At 54.6% G+C, this 21,736-nt stretch overlaps 4 protein-coding genes across 4 annotated transcripts; 3 read left to right on the top strand and 1 right to left on the bottom strand.

The window, feature by feature from the left end:
• The first annotated feature begins 3,697 nt into the window (after positions 1-3,697).
• NDUFC2 (NADH:ubiquinone oxidoreductase subunit C2) lies at positions 3,698-7,147 on the top strand. The gene is made up of 3 exons (XM_065028890.1): positions 3,698-3,945; positions 6,122-6,265; positions 6,963-7,147. Exons 1-3 carry the CDS (start codon positions 3,807-3,809, stop codon positions 7,010-7,012), a joined length of 333 nt encoding a protein of 110 aa, XP_064884962.1. The 5' UTR covers positions 3,698-3,806; the 3' UTR covers positions 7,013-7,147.
• Positions 7,148-10,621: 3,474 nt separating this feature from the next.
• On the bottom strand, positions 10,622-11,775 carry LOC102097981 (thyroid hormone-inducible hepatic protein). The gene is made up of 2 exons (XM_005500574.4): positions 11,288-11,775; positions 10,622-11,007 (listed from the first exon to the last, which is right to left on the bottom strand). The coding sequence occupies exon 1, from the start codon at positions 11,708-11,710 to the stop codon at positions 11,306-11,308; it is 405 nt and encodes a 134-aa protein (XP_005500631.1). The 5' UTR covers positions 11,711-11,775; the 3' UTR covers positions 10,622-11,007; positions 11,288-11,305.
• A 3,067-nt stretch (positions 11,776-14,842) lies between these two features.
• Positions 14,843-15,999, top strand: LOC102098156 (thyroid hormone-inducible hepatic protein). Its single transcript, XM_005500575.3, has 2 exons — positions 14,843-15,332; positions 15,614-15,999. Exon 1 carries the CDS (start codon positions 14,910-14,912, stop codon positions 15,312-15,314), a length of 405 nt encoding a protein of 134 aa, XP_005500632.1. The 5' UTR covers positions 14,843-14,909; the 3' UTR covers positions 15,315-15,332; positions 15,614-15,999.
• Positions 16,000-19,249: 3,250 nt separating this feature from the next.
• On the top strand, positions 19,250-20,823 carry LOC102098334 (uncharacterized). Its single transcript, XM_005500576.2, has 2 exons — positions 19,250-19,766; positions 20,500-20,823. The coding sequence occupies exon 1, from the start codon at positions 19,321-19,323 to the stop codon at positions 19,741-19,743; it is 423 nt and encodes a 140-aa protein (XP_005500633.2). The 5' UTR covers positions 19,250-19,320; the 3' UTR covers positions 19,744-19,766; positions 20,500-20,823.
• The last annotated feature ends 913 nt before the right edge of the window (positions 20,824-21,736 follow it).

Here is a 21,736-nt window from a genome sequence, read left to right as displayed (position 1 = left end):
TCAACCCTACTTTTGAGGGACCTCCATGCAAGCCAGGATGTAGCATCTAGCTGGAAACTTGTCCCAAAGTGCTTTGTCAAACTCTTGAACACCCAAATCTCACACTTTAAATTATTCATCTGTGTCCCTTTGATCTCCTCCTTTCACAGTCTTTGTAAAGGGGTTTTAATATTCTTGTAATCACGCTTATTTTTGTAGAGCAGATTTCCCCATTTTAGACACGCACCTCAATTTGCTATTGTTTTAACACCCTTAAATGTGTCAGCTGATGTGGCTGGATAATTGTATTTGGTTGCAGTTCATGTAAAACTCTGCAACAGTGACAAAAGACCAAGTGTCTGCAGTTTTCCAGTAAACAGAAAGAAGAGGTTTATTGTGCTATCTCTGCAAAATCATCTGCCCTTAAAGATGATGGTTACCTACAGCTTGATGCAGTTCGTCGTACTTTTTTAATCCTGCAGAACTGTCCATGAAAGATTTTGCTCTAGGAATTGAGGTCTGGGTTGGAGCCCACATGAAGCTGGGAGGGGAGGAGGGATGGGATGATGTTTTTTCCAGCACTTTTTGAACTTTCTTCCGTTAATTCTTTTGCCACGGTGTTTTTAGCTGCTGTGACCCCTGGCAGTGCCTTAGTACCACTTCCACCTCAATTTTATCTTCGGTCTGAGCCTCAAAGCTCTGCACAGGGCAACATATCCTTACTGCTCGTGTTTTACTGTGTATAGGTGTTGTCCTGCGTAGGGGAATGGTAATATCGCAAAAAAACCCCAACCCTCTCCCTGCTCTTCTCCAGCAGCACCTTTGCAAGTTGAAATCCTCCAAGGGCTCCTGCCTCACCTTCAGCATCTTCTGCTAAGGAGTGGTAGCAGCCAAATCTCTTCCTTTGCAGAGAAAAAAAGCTAAATATATTTTTTCAGAAAAGAGGCTGGGAATCCTTTAGGACCTGTGACGTGTTCAGATATGAGGTTTTTAAATGGTTCTATCAATCATAGAATCATTTTGTATGAAAAAGACCTTTATGATCATCGAGTCCAACCATTAACCCAACACTATTCCCAGTGTTCACGGCGTGACTTAATGGGACTCAACTAGGACCTAAATCACCGAAGGCACTTAAACCCACTAAAGCATGTAGCTCCTCACTTACTTACCCATTTCTATACATCTACTTGATGTTTTTCCCTCTCTCCTCCACCAATTTTTGTCCTTTCACATTTTTGCTTGGGGTGGGATGGGAAAAACCAGCATTTAAATGCTGGAGGATTTAATTCCATGGCCCAGTATTGCTGTCCCCAAGCAATGACAGGAAAAGCAGCATCACTGCTGCTTCAAACCTTAATATTAGGTGAAAATGATGCACGTCTTTAACTTTTTCCTCAAGGCTGGCAATGCTGAGCAGTTTCTGCTCCTGTAAATGGGGCCTAAGACCATCAGCTCGCCTTGTAGGTGGGACAGACAACCCCAAGTCATGCTTGAGCACCTTCACACCTGTCCTGCTCGCTGCAGCCTATTTGCATTAGCAATAAAAGCAGTAAAACTGTTTTACTGGTGTTGTGAAATGAAGAAATACCAGTGGAGCCAATTATACTGTTAAGTGGCATTCTTTATTTTATCAGCACTGGGGATAATCCTCCGTAAGTGCTCCAAAGACTGGATGCTCTTGCATTGCTTATATTCACATAATTATTACATATGCATTACAATTTTTGAAAATTTTGACATCTATACTAACAAATAATTGATTGTGTTAATTATAATTGTTTAGTTTTTTACTTACAATACATCTATTAATTATTAGCCAAGTATAAGCTAAGCACTTTGCTTCTAAGCAACATATCACTCAATCTTCTGTCTCCCTCTTGTCATGCAGAAGGATGTAAAACTTGAAAAATATCCCCTCGTTTTGCAAGTGGTCAGAAAGCATTTATCTCATGTCAATTGGTTAATGATGGGTACGTCTTAATCACAGTATACATTAATTTAGCAGCTTCTCTTCCATTGCAACTGGTTTAATATGCTTTCTATAGTAATTAAAAAAACCCACCCTAACGCTGTAGGTCTTAGTCTTTAATCTGTTGGCAGGAAGAGCTCTAAAACTGGTTTGGTTTTGATTTTAGGGTTTAATTAAACCCCTAATTTAATTACAGACAGGCCTCCCTGGCACTGCACAGGCAGCGGGGCCGAATTGTAAGGAGCCATTGAAAGAAAACTGTTGTTTTTACAAAACTGGGGACCTGGTGCCCAACCCCAGAGACATCAGACTATGAATCCTTAATGCAAAACAAAGTCTCTTTGAACTAAACCCGGAATGCAAACTGATTGCTGCATTTAAAAAGTTAGGGAAACCAGAGAGCCAGGAATCCATATTTTCAACAAATGAATATGGGGATGGGGTTGTTACAATTAGATAAATGAGACAGGTAAACTGAGGCAGACGTTGGGTAGCCTGTGAACCCTTAAGCACCAACTCATGAGGAGCAGGGGAAGCAATTTGCGGCCCTGTTCCATGTGCCTACCTTTAGGTAGAACACCTGATCTTGCAAAATCGCTATTAAAATATGCTTTGCTGAGAGTTCTTGCCCGGGCCTATTCTATTTTTGAGGTGTTTCCTACAAAGCCCCTTTACCCGATGGGCTCAGGAGTGCGGGAACCCCCACCCGAACCTTGCTAAAGCTGCCTGATGCGGAATCCCAGGATGTCAGGGGTTGGAAGGGACCTGGAAAGCTCATCCAGTCCAATCCCCCCATGGAGCAGGAACACCCAGATGAGGTTACACAGGAAGGTGTCCAGGCGGGTTGGAATGTCTGCAGAGAAGGAGACTCCACAACCTCCCTGGGCAGCCTGGGCCAGGCTCTGCCACCCTCACCATAAAGAAGTTTCTTCTCATATTTAAATGGAACCTCTTGTGTTCCAATTTGTACCCATTGCCCCTTGTCCTATCATTGGTTGTCACCAAGAAGAGCCTGGCTCCATCCTCCTGACACTCACCCTTCAGATATCTGTAAACATGAATGAGGTCACCCCTCAGTCTCCTCTTGTCCAGCTCCAGAGCCCCAGCTCCCTCAGCCTTTCCTCACACGGGAGATGCTCCACTCCCTTCAGCATCTTTGTTGCCCTGCGCTGGACTCTCTCCAGCAGTTCCCTGTCCTGCTGGAACTGAGGGGCCACAACTGGACACAATATTCCAGGTGTGGTCTCCCCAGGGCAGAGTAGAGGGGCAGGAGAACCTCTCTGACCTACTGACCACCCCCTTCTCATCCACCCCAGGTACCATTGGCCTTCCTGGCCACAAGGGCCCAGTGCTGGCTCATGGTCATCCTGCTGTCCACCAGGACCCCCAGGTCCCTTTCCCCTACACTGCTCTAACAGGTCATTCCCCAACTTACACTGGAACCTGGGGTTGTTCCTGCCCAGATACAAGACTCTACACTTGCCCTTGTTCTAGTTCATTACATTTCTCCCCGCCCAACTCTCCAGCCTGTCCAGGTCTCTGATGGCAGCACAGCCTCTGGCGTGTCAGCCACTCCTCCCAGCTTGGTGTCACCAGCAAACTTGCTGACAGTCACTCTATTCCCTCATCCAAGTCGTTGATGAATATATTGAATAGTACTGGTCCCAGTACTGACCCCTGAGGCACTGCACTAGACACAGGCCTCAATCTGTGCGCTGGGGGGGTTGTTTTTTGGGGTGTTGTTTTGGTTAAATAGCTAAAAGCGCGGCAGGCGGAACCCGGGAGCGCGGCGGCGGGCGCGGCGGAGGGAGCAGCCGCAGCACCGCTCCGCCGGTCACCTTGCGGGGCGGCCGCCATGGTGTTCCTGCCCGACGAGTCGCGCTCGCTGCCGCCGCCCCCGCTGGTCAACAAGGGCTCGGTCTGGTTGGGGTTCGCGGGCTGGGTGGCGGCCCTGCTGGATAACGGCTACAACCACCGCCCCGTCCTCCGAGCCGGTGTGTGGGGGGAGCCCTGGGGTGAGGGGTTGGGGGCGTAGACAGGATTAGAGGGGCTGAGGGAGGGGGTGTGTGGGATTTGGGGTCACTCTGAGGGGTATAGGAGTAGAGAGAAGGGGAGGCAACCCTGAGGTGAGGGGCTGGTGGGGTAGAAGGGGTTGGGGGTGCTGAGAGAGGGGTGTGTGGGATTTGGGGTGATTTTGAGGGATATGGGGGCAAGGGGGAAGGAGACACAGCCCTGAGGGGAGGGTGGTGGGAGAGGGAGCCCTGAGGTGAGGAGCTGGGGAAGGTATGTGGGATTTGGGGTGATTTTGGGGGATATGGGAGCAAGGGAAGAGGAGACAGCCCTGAGGTGAGGGGCTGGGGGGTGTGTGGGATTTCGAGGGGCGTGGGAAGGGGGTATATGGAATTTGGCGGGGGCTGAGGAAGAGGATATGTGGGGTTTGGTGTGACTGTAAGGGATATGGGGACAGAGGGGAAAAGAGACAGCCCTGAGGTGAGGGGCTAGGAGGTTAAGGGGGCTGGGGAAGGATGTATGTGGGATTTGGGGGGCTTTGGGTGATATGTGGTATTTTGGGGTGGCTCTGAGGGATGTGGAGGTAGGGGGAAGAGGCGACAGCCCTGAGGTGAAGGGCTGGAGGGTGTCAGAGAGGGTTGGGAGGGTATGGAAGGGTCATGTGGAATTTGGGGGGGCTGGGGAAAGCAATATGTGGAATTTTGGGGGCTGGGAAAGGGGGCATGTGGGATTTTGGGGGGGCTGAGGAAGGCAGTATGTGGAATTTGGGGGGCTGAGGAAGAGGGTATGTGGGATTTTGAGGTGATTTTGAGGGATTTGAGGGCAGGGGAAGAGGCTGCGGACCTGAGGTGAGTCACTGGGGGGGTTAGAAGGCGGGAGGGGGGCAGGAAGCTGAGGAACAGGGTATGTGGAATTTGGGAGGGTTTATGTGGGATTTTGGGGTGGTTCTGAGGGATATGGGGGCAGGGGGATGAGAAGACAGCCCTGAGGTGAGGGGCTCTGGGGTGGAGGGGATTGGGAAGGCTGAGGAAGGGGGTAGGTGGGATTTGGGGTGATTTGGAGGAATATGGGGGCAGAGGAAGAGGAGACAGCCCTGAGGTGAGGGGCTGGGGGTTAGAGCAGGTATGGGGGCATGAGTGTAATTATATTGTCAGAGCTCATAGGAGGAATGTTCTCATAGTCAGATGTGTCAGCATTGGGAAAAGAGATGGACTGAGGTTTTTGTTAATGGTAATGGCATGAAAGGAAGTGTAATTTGGGGGGATATGTGGGATTTTGGGGTGGTTCTGAGGGATATGGGGGCAGGGGGATTAGAAGGCAGCCCTGAAGTGAGGGGCTGGGGAAGAGGGTATGTGGGATTTGGGGTGATTTAGAGGGATATGGGGGTAGGGGGAAGAGGCGACAGTCCTGAGGTGTGGGGCTGGGGGATTAGGGGTGCTGGGGAAGCGAGTGTGTGGGATTTTGGGGGCCTGAGGGAAAAGTTATGTGGGATTTGGTGTGACTGTAAGGGACATGGGGACAGACAGGAAAAAGAGTCAGCCCTGAGGGGTGGGGCTGGGGGTTAGAGGGGATTGGGAAGGCTGGGGAAGGGGGCATGTGGAATTTTGGAGAGCTGAGAAAGAGGGTATATGGGATTTGGTGTGACTGTAAGGGATATGGAGACAGAGGGAAAGAGGCACAGCCCTTAGGAGGAGGGCTAGAGGGGATGGAGGGGACTGGAGAAGGGGGTATGTGGGATTTGGGGTGATTCTGCATGGGTTTTAGGAGGTGAGGGGACTCTGTTGAGGGACTGGAAGGGGTTGGGGGAAAGGGGTGCTCTGTGGCATTTGGGGGGTTCTGGGGTGGCTGTAGGGGCAGGTGTGACAGGAGGGAGCCCTGAGGTGGGGGGTCTTTTGAGGGGGCTCAGAAAGAAGCATTTAATGGGGTGAGAGGGGATTTGGAGTGACTTTCTGAGGGATATGGGGAGGGAGCCCTGAGGAATTGGGGGGCGTTTCTCTGGGGGTGGCAGGGTCCACAGGGGGTCTGCAGGTGGGGACTTGGGGGCGTGATGATGGAGAGAGAGGAGCTGGGGTGTGTGGGGCCAAACTGGGGAGAGCGAAGGGCCCAACTGGGGCCAGGAGATGGGTCGAGACAAGGGAGGACATTCCCCCCCCACTGCAGGTCTTCACCGCCAGGTCCTGTTCACGACGGTGGGATGGTTTGTTGGCTATTACCTCACTAAACGTGCGGATTACATACACGCCAAGGTGGACAGGGAGCTCTTGGAGTATGTCAGGCATCACCCAGAGGATTTCAAGAGAGCAGGTACAATAAATTGGTATTTAATTGCCCTAACGTACTGGTTAACAAGTGCTAATTACATAGAGATGTTGCTGGGTGACTTGCAGAATCAGTTCTTTGCTAGCAAGCGGTAGTGACTGCTAACTCTGTCCTGCTTGTTCACAATCTGAATTGCAACAGTATTAAGGATTTTAGGGTATAAAACCAGCTATTTTTTTCCTGAGCTGATCCCCTTGGTGAGCAACTCTGCTTCTTACAATTTTATTTTAATGTAAAAATTCATTGCAGAGCCGAAAAATATTGGTTTGGACTATGTGATCTGGGTTGGACTGGATGATCTCCAGAGGTTCCTTCCAACCCCAACCATTCTGTGATTAAAAATACACCAAACTTGTGCCCGTGAAAGAGAAACAAAGTAATGAAAATCAGAAATCACAAGGTTTATTCTTATAAAATCAAGATTTTACTGTTTATTCTCGTAAAGTTGCAGTCCATGTTGATTTAAAAATGATGTGATGAATGTTCAGAAAATAAGTAGAGCAGGTGAAAAAAAGAATCAATAGAAACGGCAGGAAACGTGAAGTGCTGTTGGCTCAGAGCCTCGATGGAGAACAGCATTTCACTAAATGTAGTCACTACACCCAGCAATGCAACGGCAATTGTTGGTGAAAATTATCTGTTTTCTAATAAAATTGCCATCTCTGCCTCTTGCTTCTTGCAGAAAGGAAAAGAATAGGAGAACTTTTGGAGGATTTCCATCCGGTTCGCTGAGGATTTCTCCAGCGGTGATGTGTTACAAGATGAAATAATTCCATACTGAGACCCTGGGCAGGCTGGCTGTAACTGTTCATGGCTTGAAAATGAACCATTACTTGCTTTCACATAATAAAAACTATGATTAAATAAGTAGTGTTCAGTCCTTTGTTCTCCTCTCCCATTATGGTGCATCAGTATATAGGTGAATAATATTTGTAATAGGATAATAACTTTCGTTCAGTCCTTTTTCAGTTATTTAATTGTGAAAATGGAAGATTGTTCATGCAACGTATATTTTATAAGAATAACCCAGAAGGTGCTCCATCCTTGGTCATGTTCAAGACCAGGTTGAGCGGGGCTTTGAGCAACCTGACCTAGCACAAGATGTTTGCTCAAAAAAGGTGATGATGAAGAGGAGGGTGACAATCCGCTGGGCTAACAAGTGATGAGGGAATTACAACCCTGCTTAAGCAGGTCCAGTAACAGCTGGTTGCCCAGGAATGTGTCTGTTTGACTTGTAGATAACCTACAAAGAATGGAGACTCTACCACCTTTCTGGGCAGCCTGTGACAGTGTTTGGCCACCTTCACTGTTGCGAAGTTTTTCTAATGTTCATATCTCAATTCCTGCATTTCAGTTTGTCCCTGTCAGCTCCTGTCCTGTGACTGGGTGATGCTGTGAAGAGCCTGGCTCCATCTCCAGGCTCCATCTCCAGGCTCCATCTCCAGGCTCCATGTTCATCCCCCGTCAGGTATTTCTACACAGTGATGAGTGCTTAAAAGGGGCCTGTAAGAAAGATGGGGACAGACATTTGAGCAGGGCCTGTTGTGACAGGACAAGGGGTGATGGTTTTAAACTAGAGGAGGAAGATTCAGGCCAGACATAAGGAAGATTTTTTTTTACAATGAGAATGGTGAGAGCCTGTCCCAGGTTGGCCAGAGAGGTGGTGGATGAACCATCCCTGGAGACATCCCAGGCCAGGCTGGACGGGGCTCTGAGCAACCTGAGCTGGTGAAGATGTCCCTGCTCATGGCAGGGGTGGCACTGGATGAGCTTTGAAGGCCCTTTCCAACCCAAACTATCATCCTATGATTCTATGATAGGATTCCCCCTCCCCTTCTCTCCAGGCTGAACAGACCCAGCTCTCTCAGCCTTTCCTCATATGGAAGATGTTTGCCCAAAGCCAGTCATGTTAAGGACAAAGGTGACCATCAGCTGCATTAAGTAGTGGCCGGGGAATTATAAAATGGACTTCTGAAACTGAGAAAGTGCTGGCAGCCCACCCACCCTGGGCTGGGTGCTGGATGGTCAGGACTTCTTGGGGCTACTTAGGGACAAGTATTTGTTATTTCTTATTTATGTAACATTTTAGGGCAAAACTGTGCTTTATCCCTGGTTTTCCTGATCCTCAGCCTGCATGCCCAGGTCACGCCTCCCTGCTTAATTGGATGTCGTTAAGCAGCTATAAATACACCTGCCATCCTGATTGGCCTCAACCATGTGAAAGGAAAAGCTTCTTTTGGGGCCAGAGTCCCCCTGCCACGCCAGAGAGGGGCTGATCTGCCCCGTCTGCCCTTGTCCTGCCAGGGACCTGCGCTGGGTTTTCCAAGGACAAAGACCTTTCCTGTGACCATCTCGTGTCTCTTATCAGTCACGTCCAGCAGCGGTGGCCAGCAGCAGGGCACTGTGGGGCATTGACACGTCCCTGGGGACAGCATGATGCAGCATCTGCAATGGGGCAGCACGAGTTTCCCGTGACATGGGGTGGGGGTCGGGGCTGGCTGGCCTGGCAGGAGCTGGCAGAGAGGGGCCTGGGGATCCTGGGTGTCTGCAAGTGGCCCCTAAGTCATCAGCGTGTCCTTCCAGCTGTCCCAGGTCCCAGACCCTTGTGGGAACATCTCACGCCTCTTACCAGCCATGTTCAACAGTGGTGGTAAGGGCTTCTCCACATGTCCAGCTACAACACTTCCCTGGGGCACCACCAGCCTCCCCAGTGCTCAGTGCACAGCCTGAGCCAAAAGCCATGGATGGAGGTGACCACAGGCTTCCTCACTGTGACCACCATCTTCTCCAGGGGACACAGGTCCCGTCCTTCAGCAACAGCCATGTAAGCCACCAGAGTGACATCACCTCCATGGTCCTCATCTCAGTGGGAACCAATGTCCATCCATTCTTCATGGTTCAAAGGAAGGCGAGGAGCTCCAAGGGTGGTTTGGAGACCCCATGTCCATCTTGCAGCTGCACTTCTCCTCTAGCCCGTGTCATCGTGCCCCAACCTGAGGTGGCGTTGCAATGAGGACAGCTTAGGTTTCTCTCAGTATCCCCTTCATGTTTCTCTGTTTCTGGCTAAGACAGAAGGCTGCAGCCTTAGCAGGGCTGAGGAGCATCATGGTGGGCAGATCTGCTCTGATGTCCTCACACTGATTCTGGTTACTTGGATTTGTCTATATTTTGGGGAACATGGTCCTTGGCAGCTGTTTTCATAGCTGCTACGGTTGCCCTTTGCAGAAATTGAGAGATCTGGGGGGGTCAGATCCTGTTTGGCCAAAATTGGGCCTGAACAGCATGCGACGCGTGCCACCTCCACTGGGCAGCATGTGGCTGTCACCCCTGCAAGGACACACATCAGGTCCTCAGCTGTGGCTGAGGAAGGGGGAACATGCCACCAAACACATGTCCCCAAGTGTCCCTGTATCATCCCTGGCATCTCCTGCTGTCAGATCTCCCATGTCTCTGCCTCCCCTGACACCAGCAGCACTGTCTTGTCCTTGCTCAAGCCCACCCAGAACCCTTTCAGGTGTGGGGCAGTGCTGGATCCAGCCCCAGCTGCCCCCCCGCCGAGAGCGCCCGTCACCCACCACCTTCAGCCTACTTGGCCACACATGGCTGAGACCACGTCCCCACTTCTAGTGAATAGGTTGGAGAAGCTGAAGCCAAGGTGGACTTGACAGCCAGGAGAACTGTCCAGAACAAGCAAGAGGAGATGGGAACCACCCACATAACCCAAACCTGGACACAGGGCTGGGGTTCTGGAGGCTGGTGCTTCGCAGAGGGGTTGAGACCTGCAGCTCTTCTGCCACTTGGGGATGTTCCCCAGGCTCAGCCCCACTTGGGGCAGCTCTGGGTCAGAAACCCCAACAGGCTGGGAAAAGGTGTGTGGAGCTGTGGGGCACGAGGCATGACCAGTGGGGAGAGACCCCTGGGGAGAACTTTGAAGAGGTGCCTGAATCCAATGACACCCTTGAGTGGTCTGATGTCTCCCACCTTCCCTTTTGGGTGCACACCAGGGGGTTCAGGAAAAAGTTTGTAGGACGAGGGTGGTGAGGCAGTCGAATAGGTTGCCTGGAGAATTTGTGGATACACCATCCCTGGAATTGTTGAAGTTGGAGGGGGCTTTCAGCAACATGATATGATGGAATATGTCCCTGCAACCACAAGGGGTATGGACTAGATGGTCTCTGAAGCTCCTTTCCAACCCAAACCATCCTGTGACTCTGCGATTCTTTTTCCTTCAAATTCCCCATCATTGCACGACAAAGTCCCCTCCCAGCAGAGCCCGTGTCCCCTGCCCCACACCAGGTCACTCCCTGAGGGCTCCAGCCAGGAGAAAGCACCACACCAACAGCAGCTTCACAGGGCTCGTTTTATTAGGAATGATTGGGGAGAATGTCCCTTGGAGTCCAGGTACCAGCTGGAAAAGGGCTTGGCAGTCACAGGAACCATCGGAGGTGGGGGCCGCCACATGATGCCACCACCTTCGTGCTGCTCTTTGAAAATAAAGAGGGCACAAGGCATGTGGCTCTTCTGATGGACCTCCCAGCACCACCAGATGCTTCTTCCTATGAGGATAAGGCACCATCTGGGTCCTGGGTGGTCACAGCTGTCACCAGTGTGTGGTCCCAGTGCTGGGAGATCGGCTGAGCGGTGCTGGGAGGGTGATTGGGGCTGGGGAAGAGCCCACAATGGTCAGCGATGGGGATGTCCTCTCCTTCGTGCTACCAGCACCCAACCTGCAACGGCAGCTGTCCTTAACCCCAAAGGCCATCCCAGGATGAGACCTGGTCCACCAGCCCCGGGTCCCTGGACCCTGAACCCCCAGAGTCTCTGCACAGAGGGGTGGGATGAGTCCCCTCCTTCAGCATGGAGATCTGCTGGCATTTGAGGGACAGACCCCATTTCAAGGCATTGTCCAGGAGCTCCCCACCCTCCTGAAGTGTGTGGGATCTCCCCAGGGACATCAACCACCCCTTGCCCTTGTCCCTCCAGACTCCACGTCCCCCCAGCTCCTACCTGGTGTCTGGGGCAGGGTCACCAGCTGGGCTGTCCCTCGCTGGGGCTGATCTGCTCCAGGATCTGGCTGTACCTGCGCGTGAGGGCGTTGGTGTCCCTGGTGAGGTGGGTGAGGACCTGCTGCAAGCCGGCCAGGTGGTGGGACAGGCGCTCCTCCAGCTGGGCGTCCATGGTGTCATCGCTGTCATCCGAGGACGTGTCCACAACGATGTCGGTGCTGTTTCGTCTCTGGTCGGTGACACAGGCCAGGCCTTTCTCCACCACGGGCTTGATGGCCTTGAGGAGCTGGTAGCGCTCGTACAGGTCCGTGTGGCCGCCCGCGGCCGGGGCCTCCCCCTCCTGCTGCGGGAAGACCCCTCGGAGCAGGCTGGGGAACATCACCTCCTGCTCCATCTTCTGGGTGGCTGAGAAGTACTGCTCCATGGCTCCCACGGCTCTGGCTGTGCTGGAATGGGCTCTTCTTGGGGTTCTGCCTGGTCCCTGTCCTCACCGAGGGCTTTTTATTGTGGCTGGGGCACGTCCCTCCCCTGCTGTCCCCTGCTGTCCCCTCCTGCCAGCCCTGGGCCGGGCTGGGTGGCCATGGGGCCGGGCTTGGCTGCAGCCCAGCTGGGGCTCAGCCACGCCATGTCCCTGGCTCTGTGTGGTCTGTCCTGCACCAGCCTCCCAATGGCCTTTGCTTGAGCTGGACAGGGGTCCGGTTGCGTCCACATGCTGGGAGCGGGATGGTGATGAGGTGCTGAGGACCTCTCCTGACACATCCCATCCCATCCCATCCCATCCCATCCCATCCCATCCCATCCCATCCCATCCCGTCCCACGCTGTCCCGTCCATCGCCACCTCTCTCGGGGCCCAGGAGATGTACAGGTGTCTCACACGGCCCAGCCTTGGCACAGGGCCTTGATAGCAACCCCTGCTAAAAGAAGATGCTAATGAACAGATGGTATTGTCTGAAGGTGTTTGCCCAAAACTGTTATTGTTATGGAGGTAGATGACCCTCAGCTGGATTAAATAGTGACCAGGGAATTATAAAATGCTGAGCAGGGAATTATAAAAGTGACTTCTAAAACCAAGAAAGTGCTGACAGACCACCTGCCCTGTGGTCTGTACTGGGTGGTCAGGACTTCTTCTGTCTGCAAGGAGAAAGGGATCCCACCCCACCTCATCCCGTCCCTTCATCACTGATGCTCCCAGTGTCCCAGGCAGTGTGTCTGTCTCCTGCCCCCCGTTTGGGCAGGCTGCAGGCAGCAGTGCTGCCCCGGGGCTGTCACCTCTCCCCGCTCCTTGCTGACATTTCTGGGGATGTGAATCCTCTGGGGCCATTGAGCAACCCCTGTCTGCGACTGCTGGTTTGGAGATGGTGTCAGCCACCAGTGTGGAGAATGTCACTGGGGACGCACTGACGCATGGGGGTCCTGTGTGGCACCCTGGGGACACGGCAGGGGGCAGGAATGAGAACAAATGCTGAGGTGGAAAACTCCATCAGCGCCACAAGGAGCTGTCACTGGCCACATGGAGCACAGATGGTGCCACCACCACCACCTGCACCACCCCCATCCTGGGGCAGAGGCCATGGCTGGGGCAACGGCCGGTGCTTTCTGTCCCCGTGTGTCCCCATGGCATGTTGCAATCGTGGAAGAATGTCCTATTTGGGGAAAGGCTGCAAGGTCTCTTGTCTCTTTTGCAATACTTGGTGGTGCCAGCTCTCCCCCTGCTCCCCCACGTGTCCCTGCCAGATGCCCACACTGCTGCCCATCCTCTGTCCCCATCACTTGTCCCCTGTGCAGCTCTTGTCCCTTCCAGGGCGTCCTCAGCCTTTCTGGGTGTCCTGCTGTGTGACCCAGCAGCGCATGAAGGTGGGCAGGTGCTGTTGGCCCCATGCTTTTGTGGTGTATGGGCCACCATGGGGGTTCATGGACATCTTAGTGTCCTCCAGGGTGGGCACAGTGGGCCCTGAGGCTGGAGCTTCACCACAGGGTTCGTGGAGGAAGCCGGTCTGCAGACTCTAGTGACAGCCACACGTCTGGGGACACAGGGGCAGGTGTCACCCCAGGACGATGGCGGGTTGGGGGAAGACTTTCCCAAACACCACGTGTGTGGCAGCAGAGACACGAGGATCTCATTGCACCTCCCAGGAGCCCCGATGTCCCTGAGCATCTTCCTCCAGGCCCCCACCAAGGGCACCTATTTCAGCTCAGCCCAGCCCCAGCCCCTCTCCCCCCTGCTCCCACCATCGCTGTGGTGGTGGTCACTTCCCCCAGCCTCTCCTAGAAGGATGTGGGGGGGCTGTGTTTAGCTGTTGGGGTCCCTGGAGGCGTGGGGAGAGTTTGGAGATGATTCATGTCCCAAAGATGTGGACCTGGAGAGTGACCTGGGGCTACAGATCCCCTGTAAACCCCCTGACCTGCTGCCCCAAGGGTTGTGTCACCTCAGGGGCATGATGCCAAAGACAAAACAAGGGAGCAGGAAGCAGAGCGGCCCCTGTCTCCCTCTGCCCCCCAAGCCCTGAAACGTCTCTGTGCTTCCCAGCACCTCTGTGGTAGCCCAGACCTACAACAAGGCCAAGCTGCCGGCTGATGCCCGCATGGGGCCAGCAGCACCCACACGCCTTAGGGCAGCACTGTGTCCCATGGCAGGACACCCAGACACGCTGGAAGCATGTGGGAGGGGACAAAAGGAGCTGAGGGGACAACTCTGGGGAGGAGAGGGCGGGTGGCAGTGGGGCTGGGACATGTGGGGGGTGTGGAGAGATAGCAGCCACTGCTGAGGGTTGCAAAAGCGACAAGGGAACCTGTGGCCTTTCCCAAAATAGGACAGTTTTCCCCGATTGCCACACACCTCAGGGACATGCAGGGACAAGCGGCGCTGGCCGTTGCCCAAGCCATGGCCTCTGCCCCAGGATGGGGGTGGCAGAGCTGGGGGGGTGGCAGCTGTGGGCAGCAATGGCTCCCTGCCATGGCCACAGGAGTTTCACATCGTGGCGTCCGATCCGTGTCCCTGTCCCTGCCCAGGGGAAGGGGATGTTTTTGGGGATCCCATGGCTGGGTACGACCTGGCTGACATGTCCCAGGCCCCCACATGGGACCCCACATTGCAGCTCATCCCCAATGGGATTTTCCATATGTCTGCAGAAGGGGTTGCTCAATGTCCCCAGAGGGTTCACGTCCGCAGCACATGGCAGCAAGGAGAGGGCAGAGGCGACAACCCCCCAGCACTGCTGTCTGCAGCCTGGCCAAACTGAGGACCCTGGGAGCATCAGTGCTGGGACAATGGGATGTGATGGGATGGGAAGGAAGAGGTCCCGGGCATCTCCTCTCCTCACCACTCCATTCCTGGCATGGGAATGCAACCGGACCCCTGTCCAGCTCAAGCAAAGGCCATTGGGAGGCTGGTGCAGGACAGACCACACAGAGCCAGGGACATGGCGTGGCTGAGCCCCAGCTGGGCTGCAGCCAAGCCCGGCCCCATGGCCGCCCAGCCCGGCCCAGGGCTGGCAGGAGGGGACAGCAGGGGACAGCAGGGGAGGGACGTGCCCCAGCCACAATAAAAAGCCCTCGGTGAGGACAGGGAGCATCCGGAACCCCAAGAAGAGCCCATTCCAGCGCAGCCAGAGCCGTGGGAGCCATGGAGCAGTACTTCTCAGCCACCCAGAAGATGGAGCAGGAGGTGATGTTCCCCAGCCTGCTCCGAGGGGTCTTCCCGCAGCAGGAGGGGGAGGCCCCGGCCGCGGGCGGCCACACGGACCTGTACGAGCGCTACCAGCTCCTCAAGGCCATCAAGCCCGTGGTGGAGAAAGGCCTGGCCTGTGTCACCGACCAGAGACGAAACAGCACCGACATCGTTGTGGACACGTCCTCGGATGACAGCGATGACACCATGGACGCCCAGCTGGAGGAGCGCCTGTCCCACCACCTGGCCGGCTTGCAGCAGGTCCTCACCCACCTCACCAGGGACACCAACGCCCTCACGCGCAGGTACAGCCAGATCCTGGAGCAGATCAGCCCCAGCGAGGGACAGCCCAGCTGGTGACCCTGCCCCAGACACCAGGTAGGAGCTGGGGGGACGTGGAGTCTGGAGGGACAAGGGCAAGGGGTGGTTGATGTCCCTGGGGAGATCCCACACACTTCAGGGAGGGTGGGGAGCTCCTGGACAATGCCTTGAAATGGGGTCTGTCCCTCAAATGCCAGCAGATCTCCATGATGAAGGAGGGGACTCATCCCACCCCTCCATGCAGAGACTCTGGGGGTTCAGGGTCCAGGGACCCGGGGCTGGTGGACCAGGTCTCATCCTGGGATGGCCTTTGGGGTTAAGGACAGCTGCCGTTGCAGGTTGTGTGCTGGTAGCACGAAGGAGAGGACATCCCCATCGCTGACCATTGTGGGCTCTTCCCCAGCCCCGATCACCCTCCCAGCACCGCTCAGCCGATCTCCCAGCACTGGGACCACACACTGGTGACAGTTGCGACCACCCAGGACCCAGATGGTGCCTTATCCTCATAGGAAGAAGCATCTGGTGGTGCTGGGAGGTCCATCAGAAGAGCCACATGCCTTGTGCCCTCTTTATTTTCAAAGAGCAGCACGAAGGTGGTGGCATCATGTGGCGGCCCCCACCTCCGATGGTTCCTGTGACTGCCAAGCCCTTTTCCAGCTGGTACCTGGACTCCAAGGGACATTCTCCCCAATCATTCCTAATAAAACGAGCCCTGTGAAGCTGCTGTTGGTGTGGTGCTTCCTCCTGGCTGGAGCCCTCAGGGAGTGACCTGGTGTGGGGCAGGGGACACGGGCTCTGCTGGGAGGGGACTTTGTCATGCAATGATGGGGAATTTGAAGGAAAAAGAATCGCAGAGTCACAGGATGGTTTGGGTTGGAAAGGAGCTTCAGAGACCATCTAGTCCATACCCCTTGTGGTTGCAGGGACATATTTCATCATATCAAGTTGCTGAAAGCCCCATCCAACTTCAACACTTCCAGGGATGGGGTACCAACATATTCTCCAGGCAACCTATTCGACTGCCTCACCACCCTCGTCCTACAAACTTTTTCCTGAACCCCCTGGTGTGCACCCAAAAGGGAAGGTGGGAGACATCAGACCACTCAAGGGTGTCATTGGATTCAGGCACCTCTTCAAAGTTCTCCCCAGGGGTCTCTCCCCACTGGTCATGCCTCGTGCCCCACAGCTCCACACACCTTTTCCCAGCCTGTTGGGGTTTCTGACCCAGAGCTGCCCCAAGTGGGGCTGAGCCTGGGGAACATCCCCAAGTGGCAGAAGAGCTGCAGGTCTCAACCCCTCTGCGAAGCACCAGCCTCCAGAACCCCAGCCCTGTGTCCAGGTTTGGGTTATGTGGGTGGTTCCCATCTCCTCTTGCTTGTTCTGGACAGTTCTCCTGGCTGTCAAGTCCACCTTGGCTTCAGCTTCTCCAACCTATTCACTAGAAGTGGGGACGTGGTCTCAGCCATGTGTGGCCAAGTAGGCTGAAGGTGGTGGGTGACGGGCGCTCTCGGCGGGGGGGCAGCTGGGGCTGGATCCAGCACTGCCCCACACCTGAAAGGGTTCTGGGTGGGCTTGAGCAAGGACAAGACAGTGCTGCTGGTGTCAGGGGAGGCAGAGACATTGGAGATTTGACAACAGAAGATGCCAGGGATGACACAGGGACACTTGGGGACATGTGTGGTGGCCTTTTCCCACTTCCTCAGCCACGGCTGAGGACCTGATCCCCACAAGGATGGTGGTTGTGGGGACTCTTTCCCAAATGCTGGATCTGCAGCCACAGAGACCTGAGGAGCTCATTGCACCTTCCAGGAGGCTCAGCATCAACCCTGCTCTGCTCTATTTCCACATGGCTCCATGCAATGTCACCTGTGTGTCCTTGCAGGGGTGACAGCCATCTGCTGCCCAGTGGAGGTGGGGTACGTCCCATGGTGTTCAGCCCAGTTTTGGCCAAACAGGTTCTGATCCCCCCAGATCTCTCCATTTCCACAAAGGGCAACCATAGCAGTTATGAAAACAGCTGCCAAGCACCATGTTCCCCAAAATATAGACAAATCCAAATAACCAGAATCAGTGTGAGGACATCAGAGCAGATCTGCCCACCATGATGCTCCTCAGCCCTGCTAAGGTTGCAGCCTTCTGTCTTAGCCAGAAACAGAGAAACATGAAGGGGATACTGAGAGAAACCTAAGCTGTCCTCATTGCAACGCCACCTCAGGTTGGGGCACGATGACACGGGCTAGAGAAGTGCAGCTGCAAGATGGACATGGGGTCTCCAAACCACCCTTGGAGCTCCTCGCTTTCCTTTGAACCATGAAGAATGGATGGACATCGGTTCCCACTGAGATGAGGACCATGGAGGTGATGTCACTCTGGTGGCTTACATGGCTGTTGCTGAAGGACAGGATCTGTGTCCCCTGGAGAAGATGGTGGTCACAGTGAGGAAGCCTGTGGTCACCTCCATCCATGGCTTTTGGCTCGGGCTGTGCACTGAGCACTGGGGAGGCTGGTGGTGCCCCAGGGAAGTGTTGTAGCTGGACATGTGGAGAAGCCCTCACCGCCACTGTTGAACATGGCTGGTAAGAGGCGTGAGATGTTCCCACAAGGGTCTGGGACCTGGGACAGCTGGAAGGACACGCTGATGACTTAGGGGCCACTTGCAGACCCCCAGACCCCTCTCTGCCAGCTCCTGCCAGGCCAGCCAGCCACGACCCCCACCCCATGTCACGGGAAACTCGTGCTGCTCCATTGCAGATGCTGCATCATGCTGTCCCCAGGGACGTGTCGATGCCCCACAGTGCCCTGCTGCTGGCCACCGCTGCTGGACGTGACTGATAAGAGACACGAGATGGTCACAGGAAAGGTCTTTGTCCTTGGAAAACCCAGCGCAGGTCCCTGGCAGGACAAGGGCAGACGGGGCAGATCAGCCCCTCTCTGGCGTGGCAGGGGGACTCTGGCCCCAAAAGAAGCTTTTCCTTTCACATGGTTGAGGCCAATCAGGATGGCAGGTGTATTTATAGCTGCTTAACGACATCCAATTAAGCAGGGAGGCGTGACCTAGGCGTTCAGGCTCAGAAAGACCAGGGATAAAGCAGAGCTCTGCCCCAAAGTGTTACATAAATAAGAAATTCCAAGTCTTCTCTTCGCAGACGGAATAAGTCCTGACCACCCAGTACAGACCACAGGGCGGGTGGGCTGCCAGCACTTTCTTGGTTTTAAAAGTCACTTTTATAATTCCCTGCTCACTATTTTATAATTCTCTGGTCACTATTTAATCCAGCTGAGGGTCATCTACCTCCATAACAATACCAGTTTTGGGCAAACACCTTCAGACAATACCGTCTGTTCATTAGCACCTTCTTCTTTCAGCAGGGGTTGCTATCAAGGCCCTGTGCCAAGGCTGGGCCGTGTGAGACCCCCAGAGCAGCGCTGAAGAAGGAGGGTGGCCGGGCAGGGCTCATGGGGGACTCTGACTCTACAGAAACACCTGATTCTGCTTCCTCCCTCCTCAAAACTGCCCGGATCACGGCAGATGTCCCATGGTGCTGCCTGCAGCCTGTCTGACCTGGGGACAGGTGATGGACCCACTCTCCTGGCCCCCAAGAGAGGTGGCGATGGATGGGACAGCATGGGATGGGATGGGATGGGATGGGATGGGGTGGGGTGGGATGGGATGGGATGGGATGGGATGGGATGGGATGGGATGGGATGGGATATGTCAGGAGAGGTCCTCAGCACCTCGTCGCCATCCCGCTCCCAGCATGTGGACACAACCGGATCCCTGTCCAGCTCGAGCAAAGGCCATTGGGAGGCTGGTGCAGGACAGACCACACAGAGCCAGGGACATGGCGTGGCCGAGCCCCAGCTGGGCTGCAGCCAAGCCCGGCCCCATGGCCACCCAGCCCAGCCCAGGGCTGGCAGGAGGGGACAGCAGGGGACAGCAGGGGAGGGACGTGCCCCAGCCACAATAAAAAGTCCTCGGTGGGGACGGGGAGCAGGCGGAACCCCAAGAAGAGCCCATTCCAGCACAGCCAGAGCTGTGGGAGCCATGGAGCAGTACTTCTCAGCCACCCAGAAGATGGAGCGGGAGGTGATGTTCCCCAGCCTGCTCCGAGGGGTCTTCCCGCAGCAGGAGGGGGAGGCCCCGGCCGCGGGCGGCCACACGGACCTGTACGAGCGCTACCAGCTCCTCAAGGCCATCAAGCCCGTGGTGGAGAAAGGCCTGGCCTGTGTCACCGACCAGAGACGAAACAGCGCCGACATCATTGTTGACACATCCTTGGACAGCACCAACACCGATACAGCCTTAGATGAGGGTGCAGACAGCAATCTGGAGGAGCGCCTCTCCCATCACGTCAATGGCTTGCAGCAGGTTCTGACGGACCTCACGAAAAACACCAAAGCCCTCACCCGGAGGTACAGCCAGATCCTGGAGCAGATCAGCCTCAGCGATGATCAGTCCAGCTCTTGAGCCTGCACCCCCCAGCCTCTGAGGTAAGAGTTTGGGGAGATGCAGTGCCAAAAAGAAGCCGGCTGTGGCGTAACATATTTTGTCCTCTTGCCCCATCCGCTGGGTGGTTTTCCAATGTTTGCATCACACCCCCAAATCCCAGGAGTTCTGAGTCTGCAGTTCATTGCTCAACAGACAGATCCTCCTGGATTTGTCTTTCTCAACTGTCCACTTGTGCAATCTGTGCCACTGGACAAAGGTCACTTTGTGAGCTCCACATTGTCCCCAGGACTTCCCCGCTTGCAGCATAGGCAATGTCTGGCTGACACTGTGCAGATACAAAAGATGCCAGGGATAAAAGGGTTGTGTGGTTGGAGGACCCTGAGCTCTGGAATCCAGGAGCTGCCAGACACTCGTGCTCTTTGTGATGGAAATTGCAACAGGGTCATATTTAGGGAGCAATTTGGCACTTTCAGGCCTCCTAATGTCTAAATTTGATACGCCACCTGCAAACATCTCAGATACTTCAATTCTCCTCTAGCCTGGGGGATGGAAATGCATTCTCCTTCCTGGTTGAACTTTCATCCCTGAGCACCCTTTAGAACACATCCCTGTGTCCGGCCTGAGAGGAGGCTCATGGCCAAGCTCCTTGTAGCGAAATGGGGAGTGTAGGAAGGTGACAGCCGCCACAGGGAGCATTAACGGGGATTTTGCAAGGTCAAACCCTTGTTTTTGGGGGAACACGGCCAGGAATGAAGATGTTGATTATCCCCACAGGGTGATCCATCGTTTGCAGCCCAGCAGCACTTTTTCTCCTGCGCCAAGGAACGTCCTTCGTGTGCAGCGCAGGGCTTGGCCGTCTGCTCGCCGGGCACCGCCTGTACCATCGACCTGCCCTGCGGCCGATCCTGCCAGTAACCTCGCTGCTTCGTGTACCCTGTCCCAGGGGGATTTCTGTGGGGCAGAAATGAGTGTTTTGTGCTATTGCTTTGTAGTAGGCATCTGTAACTTTGAAGCAAAACTTTTGTCTGTGTGTGCCTAAACCCCCCCCACCCATCCGATCTCTTTGATAATGTATAATAAATGAAACACAAAGCCTTGTGCAAGTGTGTCCTGTGTTTGTGACCAGCTGTCACTTTTGTACAGCTACTGTCCCCCAGCCCATGAAGATGGGGGGACCTTGGCCACTGAGGCCATGCTCCGGTGCACAGAGGTGAGCTGGATTTCTCCAGCAGGGAGTGGGAATTGGGTTTGTGTTGGGATGGATGTTCCCACAGCCCTCTGGCTCTCATACCTTGCAGAAGTTTGGTGTGATCCTGCCATCGTGCTGGGTGCTGGGATCCCAAATTGTTCCCCAGTGTTCCTCTGGGTCCTCAGCACAGGACACACAACACAATGACCTGCTGGAGAGGGGCCAGAGGAGCCACAGAAATGATGCGAGGCTGGAACAGCTCTGCTGGGAGGACAGGCTGAGAGAGTTGGGGTGTTCAGCTGGAGAAGAGAAGCTCTGGGGAGACCTTATTGTGACCTTTCTGTACTTTAAAGGGGCCAACAAGAAAGCTGAGGACAGACTTTTGAGCAGGGCCTGTTGCGATAGGACAAGGGGCGATGGTTTTAAATTAAAAGAGAGGAGATACAGGTGAGACATGAGGAGGAAATGTTTTAGGATGAGGGTGGTGAAACACTGTCCCAGGTTGGCCAGAGAGGTGGTGGATGAACCATCCATGGAGACATCCCAGGCCAGGCTGGATGGGGCTCTGAGCAACCTGAGCTGATGAAGATGTCCCTGCTCATGGCAGGGGTGGCACTGGATGAGCTCTGAAGGTCCCCCAACCCAAACTGTTCTATGATTCTATGACCTTCCTTCCCCAGCATCCCCTCCCCCATGAACCCTCAACTTCTCAGCTCCCCCATCCCATCAGTACCTGCCCATCCATTCTCTTGACCCACACTCATCCAGTACTTCGGACAAAGCACCATCTCCACCACACACAGCCCTGGGGACAACTTGCCA

This window comes from Columba livia, chromosome 1 (assembly GCF_036013475.1).
Source record: "Columba livia isolate bColLiv1 breed racing homer chromosome 1, bColLiv1.pat.W.v2, whole genome shotgun sequence".
Lineage (NCBI taxonomy): Eukaryota > Metazoa > Chordata > Aves > Columbiformes > Columbidae > Columba > Columba livia.
This window is presented reverse-complemented; position numbering and strand designations above follow the sequence as displayed.